At 33.9% G+C, this 10,000-nt stretch overlaps 1 protein-coding gene across 1 annotated transcript in view; it reads right to left on the bottom strand.

Annotated features, from left to right (window-relative positions):
• Positions 1 to 3,820: 3,820 nt before the first annotated feature.
• LOC306770977 (uncharacterized protein) overlaps positions 3,821 to 10,000 on the bottom strand; it is a gene marked incomplete at both ends in the record, with an annotated part of 10,896 nt that continues 4,716 nt past the window's right edge. Inside the window, one exon of the mRNA XM_079259997.1 lies at positions 3,821 to 3,939. Within this exon, the coding sequence (XP_079116123.1) occupies positions 3,821 to 3,939 (119 nt within the window). The remainder of the gene's footprint in view (positions 3,940 to 10,000) is intronic.

Below are 10,000 nucleotides of genomic sequence, written 5' to 3'. Positions count from 1 at the left end.
TTTAAAAATCAGTTTAAATCTTTATGTAGCTATATAATATTACCATATTCTTGTCTCAGCTAGGTCAACTATACATGACAGACTGGAACTTTTTTTCCCTCCTAAAACTCACATAATTATGAAAAAAGGATAGTATTTTAGTTTATAAAAATGTGTAGTTCATAACTTTTTACTTCATTTTTTTTCTTGATTAATTCACTTTAATTCATGTTATTTTTTAGTTTCATAATAGGCAACATAATCTTTAATACAAATATAGTCCTGAAAGAGCCATGCACCTGAATTGCACTAAGCTGTATGGGAAGTGAATGATGAATAAATTATCTATTCACGCCTCTAAACCAAAAAAACGTCCGACCTTAGAAACTGTCTTTGAATGTAGCATTGCGTCACATTGAGTCCTCTCGTTAAGGACTACAATCATGGCTAAAAATTCTATTTTCAACTACCCACAATACCTGTGACGCATGCGCAATCCGCTGTTTTGGTTGCCTGACGTGATATGAATTATGCATGACAGAGTCAGAAGCACGACTTTGACATTTAGCCCATTTTGCTATTAATTTGTTTGTGACTGAGTGATGCAAATGTTTAAAATGTGACTTTAAATTAATTGTGATAAAACATGTTGTATTTGTGACCTTATATTATTGTTGTATTTTAAGTTTATTTTTTTTAAGCCTATTTAGAAGTCTGTTTGTTTTGTTTTGCTCATTGTCATATTTTTGTGTCATGTAAATGGTATTCCTGTTTTGGTCTCTAAACAGAAGTTTAAAGAGCATCAGTGTCCCACCCTGTCTGTGAATCATGCGGAGCGCGACCTCTGCTGGTGGACTGAGACAACAGCAGAATTACGTTTTAATTTTTTATTGCCATTAAAGTGGAAGATGTTGACTTCAGAGAATAAAATACCACAGTAACAGTAAATTTACCTTTCCAATGAACCAATAATCTCACCCTGCATTATTCCTGAAAATGTATAATGTGAGCGTTACTTTAATTTGCTGTAATAAAGTGTGAAGAATCAGATTAAGTTCTTGTAAATCACCTGTTGGCTGTCATAGCTTGATTTTTTTAATCCTAATCTGAAAATCCTTGAAAAACAAACGACACTGAAACATCTTCATATTAAAAAATAAATGATTAATTCCAGTTTGGGAATAATTTTCACTAAATTATATATACAAACTGATCACAAAACAATATCAAGGGTTAAAATATTGATTATATTTGTTACTCGTACAACAGAAAAACTACACTTTGTCACAAAATGATTTAAAAAAGAACATTAATAAACATACTCTACAAATAATTGTGGAAATAGTCGATATTCCCTGTTAAAACCACTCCAAAGCCTATCTCTGGAACGTTGTACGTTGCCTCATTGTATTAAATTAGCTGCTTTAAACCTTTAGTTACATGTTAATCTTCCAGCCAGACTTCACCATGTTTGAGCTGCCCAAACCCAGGACTCACACAGTGCTTTATTATGGAAAAAAAAAAAAAAACACAGAAAAGACTATTCATGTGTGTGAGGCTTTCCAATTCCTGCAGCAGTGAAAAAAAAAACTTTCATAAATCCTAAGGATGTGATGTCACAAAGGTCAGAGGGCAAATCAGCTCCTGAACGCAACACTGTAACCTGCCTTCCACTGCCTGTCAGAAAAAAACTGATGGCATGAAGGCTTTTAGTTTGGACAGATGAGAACGCCTTGTGTGCACAGATTTAAGCTGTCATGACATCACCGTGTGTGATTTCTGTTCCTTTTGTTACCTGGTGTTTGGTTACAACCTGTAAGATCGATTCACACTTCTGTCTGCAGGAGAGTGGCGTGATCTATTCACACTTTGGATAAAGAATGAAATCTGTGTGAGCAGACCAACTTGTGTGATTTGATGTAATCTGCTGGGATATTTATTATAATTAGGCTCAAACTGATGTGTTTGTACCCTGAGAGGACTTTGTTGTGAAGTGGAGATGTACAAATAAAGCTGAATTGAATATGATTTTCTTAGTATCAGCTCATTAAGTCAGAGCTGTAACCTTTCATATTGTTACTAAATCAAGTGTCTACCATCTCTGGACTCCTTCAGTCTGCTTTTGGAGGCCTTCAGTCCATGAAAACTGCATTATAACGTCACATCTATTTCATTACTGACTGATGAGAGCTAAAGTTGATACAGATGATCATCAGAATGAATTAGGAAGCAGCAAATGTCTAAAAACACAGTAAACACCTTCAGAAAAGTGGCAACCTGTTGCTAAAAAAAGATTACAGCAGAGTCTAAAGCAGAATGTAGAGCTATGCTGATCCAGACTTTGCACAGTGCTGTATATGTCTAGTTCTTGTTCAGATGTGAGAAACACTTTCTGATGATGTCCTAGAAATAAACTTGTGATGTTGCACTCAGGTTTGCACTGGATGCTTCTTCTAATGAATGTACATAAACTCGCAACTCGTCTCCTAACAAAAACACCCCAGTACTCTACATCCTCCATCGGCTTCCCGTTGCCTTTCAAGCAAATTCTAAAGTTTTATTGAATGTTTTTAAGTGTTTAAACTCCATGGGAACATCCTGTCTTATGGATCTACTGCAGGCCTATGTCCCTCCCAGAGCCCAGAGGTCAGCCGATCAGCTCTTGTTGGTTGTTCCAAAAGCCAAGCTGACACACAGTTGTGTGTATTACGACTGTATGCTGTTTAAGTTTCATTGTGATGTAATTTGATGTGTATTACTGTATTTTTCATGCTGTGAAAATTTTACAGTGTCATTGATACGGGGGTTTTGGACTAGATAAGTGCCCAACTTATCTAGTCCAAAGACCAGGGGGGACAGAGCCTTCGCTGTAGCTGGACCCAGACCCAGTAGTCTTTCTCTGTCTGTCAGGTCCGCTCAGTCTGTAGGCCGAATCAAGCCCAGACTAAAGACTCATCTTTTTTCCTTGACCTTTCTTCATTTAAACTAGCTTTTTATACACCTTGGCTTTTTATACGGTTTTTATGCTGTTTTTTGTATTATTTTATGTTTTTGTATTTTTACTCACATTTTGTTTTATTGCTATTTTATTAGGAGGTTTTAATAGTTTAATCACCCCGAGTTTTATTTTTCTATTTTTATTGTATTTTAGATCATTTTATCTGTATTTTCCGAAGCACTTTGGTCAGCAGGGGCTGTTTTAAATGTGCTATATAAATAAAATTGAATTGAACTGAGTTGAAAAACACAAAATACACGGCGTACTTTTATAGGTGTGCTCATATTCATACCCTTTCATTAAAGAAGGAAATAAACAGCTGCCTGTAAAATAAGCTGAAATTGACTAAAGTAATAATAAATCAAAATTTTATGAAAATCATGACATTATTTACTAATTCTGGTTCAATAGAAATACTTTTTTTTTTAAGCAAACAAATAAGATAATTCATTACATATTACATCACTCATAAACTAATATTTAGTTGAACAATCCTTTAATGTTTCCGCTCCAGTCAGGTGTTTTCTGTTCCTCTCAGTCAGACTTCTGCACCTGTTGACAGGTATTTTGTCCCACTGTTCAACAGAAAAGTGCTCTAATTTGTCCAGGACACATTTGTTTTTGTTTTGGTTTTATTTTTATCTTTCTTCAACTCAATTAAATGAAAAAACTGTGTTTTATATTACTAATCTATATTTTTGCAAATTATTGTAAATTCAGCTTTTCTTTAATGAAGGTGGATGAATACATATGAGCACAACTGTATATACAAGACTGATGATGCATGCTAGCTTAAAAGACTTAAGCACAATAATTATTTCATGTTTTTATCAATAAATAAAGTCATTTGAACAATAAAAACTTTGCAGCTGCAGTGAGGAGTTGAGCTGCCAACGGAGAAGAGATGAGAGACAACATCAGCTGGTCAGGACAGGCGTTTCCTCCATCACCTGCTTTTTCACCTGGAATAACAACAAACACACGAGACAAGGTAAAATAACAGAACCGCGACCACCTGGTTCTGATGTCTAGATTTTACTTTATGATGACTTTATTATTGTTATTATTATAACCAAACCTTTAGAACATCCAGCTGTACTAGTGATGGATAAATCTCATCCTACACTTGCTGATGTTGTTTTAAAAGGCAGACAAGTTGCTGTGAGAGGATATGGTGAATTAGGATCAATCAGTCATTTTCTTGAACACTTGTTCCAGTTAAGCGTCACAGGAAACTGGTGTCCAACCCAGTAATCATTGGGCGAGAGGTGTCATTACGGTGGCGGAGGTGTGGACAGCGAACCAAGCCGTAAATGTACACACACAAACAGAACGAGACACACGTGGAATGACTTAACTAATGAGACCAGGTGAGTTAATGAACAGCAAAGCGAAACAGAAAAGTACAAACTAAAACAGAAAACTAGACATCAGGAAACCAGGAAAACTACAAACTAAAACAGAAAACTAGACATCAGGAAACCAGGAAAACTACAAACTAAAACAGAAAACTAGACATCAGGAAACCAGGAAAACTACAAACTAAAACAGAAAACTAGACATCAGGAAACCAGGAAAACTACAAACTAAAACAGAAAACTAGACGTAAGGAAACCAGGAAAACTACAAACTAAAACAGAAAACTAGACATCAGGAAACCAGGAAAACTACAAACTAAAACAGAAAACTAGACGTAAGGAAACCAGGAAAACTACAAACTAAAACAGAAAACTCGACGTAAGGAAACCAGGAAAACTACAAACTAAAACAGAAAACTAGACATAAGGAAACCAGGAAAACTACAAACTAAAACAGAAAACTAGACATCAGGAAACCAGGAAAAATACAAACTAAAACAGAAAACTAGACATCAGGAAACCAGGAAAACTACAAACTAAAACAGAAAACTAGACATAATGAAACCAGGAAAACTACAAACTAAAACAGAAAACTAGACATCAGGAAACCAGGAAAACTACAAACTAAAACAGAAAACTAGACATCAGGAAACCAGGAAAACTACAAACTAAAACAGAAAACTAGACATCAGGAAACCAGGAAAACTATAAACTAAAACAGAAAACTAGACGTAAGGAAACCAGGAAAACTACAAACTAAAACAGAAAACTCGACGTAAGGAAACCAGGAAAACTACAAACTAAAACAGAAAACTAGACATAAGGAAACCAGGAAAACTACAAACTAAAACAGAAAACTAGACATCAGGAAACCAGGAAAACTACAAACTAAAACAGAAAACTAGACATCAGGAAACCAGGAAAACTACAAACTAAAACAGAAAACTAGACATCAGGAAACCAGGAAAACTACAAACTAAAACAGAAAACTAGACGTAAGGAAACCAGGAAAACTACAAACTAAAACAGAAAACTCGACGTAAGGAAACCAGGAAAACTACAAACTAAAACAGAAAACTAGACATAAGGAAACCAGGAAAACTACAAACTAAAACAGAAAACTAGACATCAGGAAACCAGGAAAAATACAAACTAAAACAGAAAACTAGACATCAGGAAACCAGGAAAACTACAAACTAAAACAGAAAACTAGACATAATGAAACCAGGAAAACTACAAACTAAAACAGAAAACTAGACATCAGGAAACCAGGAAAACTACAAACTAAAACAGAAAACTAGACATCAGGAAACCAGGAAAACTACAAACTAAAACAGAAAACTAGACATCAGGAAACCAGGAAAACTACAAACTAAAACAGAAAACTAGACATCAGGAAACCAGGAAAACTACAAACTAAAACAGAAAACTAGACGTAAGGAAACCAGGAAAACTACAAACTAAAACAGAAAACTAGACATCAGGAAACCAGGAAAACTACAAACTAAAACAGAAAACTAGACATCAGGAAACCAGGAAAACTACAAACTAAAACAGAAAACTAGACATATGGAAACCAGGAAAACTACAAACTAAAACAGAAAACTAGACATCAGGAAACCAGGAAAAATACAAACTAAAACAGAAAACTAGACATCAGGAAACCAGGAAAACTACAAACTAAAACAGAAAACTAGACATCAGGAAACCAGGAAAACTACAAACTAAAACAGAAAACTAGACGTAAGGAAACCAGGAAAACTACAAACTAAAACAGAAAACTAGACATCAGGAAACCAGGAAAACTACAAACTAAAACAGAAAACTAGACATAAGGAAACCAGGAAAACTACAAACTAAAACAGAAAACTAGACATCAGGAAACCAGGAAAAATACAAACTAAAACAGAAAACTAGACATCAGGAAACCAGGAAAACTACAAACTAAAACAGAAAACTAGACGTAAGGAAACCAGGAAAACTACAAACTAAAACAGAAAACTAGACATCAGGAAACCAGGAAAAATACAAACTAAAACAGAAAACTAGACATCAGGAAACCAGGAAAACTACAAACTAAAACAGAAAACTAGACGTAAGGAAACCAGGAAAACTACAAACTAAAACAGAAAACTAGACATCAGGAAACCAGGAAAACTACAAACTAAAACAGAAAACTAGACATCAGGAAACCAGGAAAACTACAAACTAAAACAGAAAACTAGACATAAGGAAACCAGGAAAACTACAAACTAAAACAGAAAACTAGACATAAGGAAACCAGGAAAACTACAAACTAAAACAGAAAACTAGACATCAGGAAACCAGGAAAACTACAAACTAAAACAGAAAACTAGACATAAGGAAACCAGGAAAACTACAAACTAAAACAGAAAACTAGACATAAGGAAACCAGGAAAACTACAAACTAAAACAGAAAACTCGACGTAAGGAAACCAGGAAAACTACAAACTAAAACAGAAAACTAGACGTAAGGAAACCAGGAAAAATACAAACTAAAACAGAAAACTAGACATAATGAAACCAGGAAAACTACAAACTAAAACAGAAACTAGACATCGGGAAACCAGGAAAAATACAAACTAAAACAGAAAACTAGACGTAAGGAAACCAGGAAAACTACAAACTAAAACAGAAAACTAGACATAAGGAAACCAGGAAAAATACAAACTAAAACAGAAAACTAGACATCAGGAAACCAGGAAAACTACAAACTAACAGAAAACTAGACGTAAGGAAACCAGGAAAACTACAAACTAAAACAGAAAACTAGACATCAGGAAACCAGGAAAACTACAAACTAACAGAAAACTAGACGTAAGGAAACCAGGAAAACTACAAACTAAAACAGAAAACTAGACATAATGAAACCAGGAAAACTACAAACTAACAGAAAACTAGACGTAAGGAAACCAGGAAAACTACAAACTAAAACAGAAAACTAGACATAAGGAAACCAGGAAAACTACAAACTAAAACAGAAAACTAGACATAAGGAAACCAGGAAAACTACAAACTAAAACAGAAAACTAGACATCAGGAAACCAGGAAAACTACAAACTAACAGAAAACTAGACGTAAGGAAACCAGGAAAACTACAAACTAAAACAGAAAACTAGACATCAGGAAACCAGGAAAACTACAAACTAACAGAAAACTAGACATCAGGAAACCAGGAAAACTACAAACTAAAACAGAAAACTAGACATAAGGAAACCAGGAAAACTATAAACTAAAACAGAAAACTAGACATCAGGAAACCAGGAAAACTACAAACTAAAACAGAAAACTAGACATAAGGAAACCAGGAAAACTACAAACTAAAACAGAAAACTAGACATAATGAAACCAGGAAAACTACAAACTAAAACAGAAAACTAGACGTAAGGAAACCAGGAAAACTACAAACTAAAACAGAAAACTAGACGTAAGGAAACCAGGAAAACTACAAACTAAAACAGAAAACTAGACATAAGGAAACCAGGAAAACTACAAACTAAAACAGAAAACTAGACATAATGAAACCAGGAAAACTACAAACTAAAACAGAAAACTAGACGTAAGGAAACCAGGAAAACTACAAACTAAAACAGAAAACTAGACATCAGGAAACCAGGAAAACTACAAACTAACAGAAAACTAGACATAATGAAACCAGGAAAACTATAAACTAAAACAGAAAACTAGACGTAAGGAAACCAGGAAAACTACAAACTAAAACAGAAAACTAGACATAAGGAAACCAGGAAAACTACAAACTAACAGAAAACTAGACATAATGAAACCAGGAAAACTATAAACTAAAACAGAAAACTAGACGTAAGGAAACCAGGAAAACTACAAACTAACAGAAAACTAGACATAATGAAACCAGGAAAACTATAAACTAAAACAGAAAACTAGACATAATGAAACCAGGAAAACTATAAACTAAAACAGAAAACTAGACGTAAGGAAACCAGGAAAACTACAAACTAAAACAGAAAACTAGACATAAGGAAACCAGGAAAACTACAAACTAAAACAGAAAACCAGAACTAAGAGACACAACAAGAAACCGAACATGACAAGAGACAGGTCTGGACAAGCTGCCAGTCGATTGCAGGGCAATTAGGGTTGTTTAAGATTTAATTAGGATCATTTAATTAAAGTACAAATATCACAATCTAAAACAAAGAGCAAAACTGAAAAAGAGCAGAACTAAAGGTAGACTACGTTGTTATAAAGTAGAAGTCATAATGTGAAAAACTTCCTGGTTAGTGTTGTAAAATGTAATATAATGGAATTATTATTGATCAGACCAATATAGCGTTTTACTGCTCTAGCTGACTGAGAAGGAGCTCATTTCCTCAGGATTACTTATTAAAGTTATTTTTTTCAGATAATAGATTAATAACAGTGTGACAAAGTGTGTGAGACTGCTACTGTTCACCACTTGTCCCTTACATTTCCCTTAATTTCATAATTCCTTTAACTTTACTGTGTTATTTCTGTTGCCATGGAAACGTGCTGCACCTGCATCCCGGCTTGTTTGTGTTGGTGTCTTGTTGCTTTTGTCATCGTATTAATATTTAACATTGTTCTTGTGTTTGGGACAGGTGTCTGGGAGGGGTCAACCAGCACTTCCTCCCTTCAGCTGAGAGCAACTTCACAGATTGGTTCATTGGATGAAACAAAGAGGAGGATTTCTTTGTTTATATGTGTATATATATATACACATATATATATATATATATATATATATATATATATATATATATATATATATATATATATATATATATATATATATATATATATATATATATATATATATATATATATGTGTGTGTGTGTATATATATATATACACATATATATGTGTGTATATATATATATATATATACACATATATATGTGTAAAGTATTTTCATTTAATTTCATTCATATGTCGAATGGCAGCTTGCTGGATAGACTCCAGGAAGACGAGCTGATTTTAACAGCTAATAAAAATCTGAATAAATTTCCAGTGAATTTAATTTTATGTATTTTATGAGCCATATGAGACTTTTTATATATATATTTAATCTTTCATGTTTAGCCTGAGTGGGTGGTATTTTGTTGTTATTGTCTGTTATGTATTGATTGTGTTTATTAATATTATTTTATTAGATTTTATTGTCATGGCGAATGTTGTATGTAAATCCTTTTTGCTTGTGAAAAGTGTTCTGCATTTACAGCCTGGTGATCAGGAAGAACGGCTAATGGGGATGTAAATAAACCAACAAACACCTTTAATCAGAATCTTCTCTTTAAATCGTTTTAATCTCAGCTTTAATATGTGAAATAATGTTTCAATTTGTTAAAAGTCAACAGGAATACGTTGAAATCACCGTCTTTTGTAAGTGTGAAGTCAGTGACGTGTCTGCCATGAAGACGCCTCTGAGTGAAAGTCAAACGATGCTTTTTGTCTTAAACGGGACAAAGAACTGACTGGTCAGGATTTCACATTTTCACAGACATTATCTCAGATCCTAATGAACCTGGAGCATCAGTTGCCATCGCGACCTGAAGTTACTTCCATTAGCTGGGATTTCTGCATCGTAGAACAGATTGATTTCTTTTGTCCTTTATGCTCTTATACAGTTATTATAACAATAAAAAA

The sequence above is a fragment of the Telmatherina bonti genome (genome assembly GCF_933228915.1).
Source record: "Telmatherina bonti genome assembly, chromosome: 20".
NCBI classification, from domain to species: domain Eukaryota; kingdom Metazoa; phylum Chordata; class Actinopteri; order Atheriniformes; family Telmatherinidae; genus Telmatherina; species Telmatherina bonti.
This window is presented reverse-complemented; position numbering and strand designations above follow the sequence as displayed.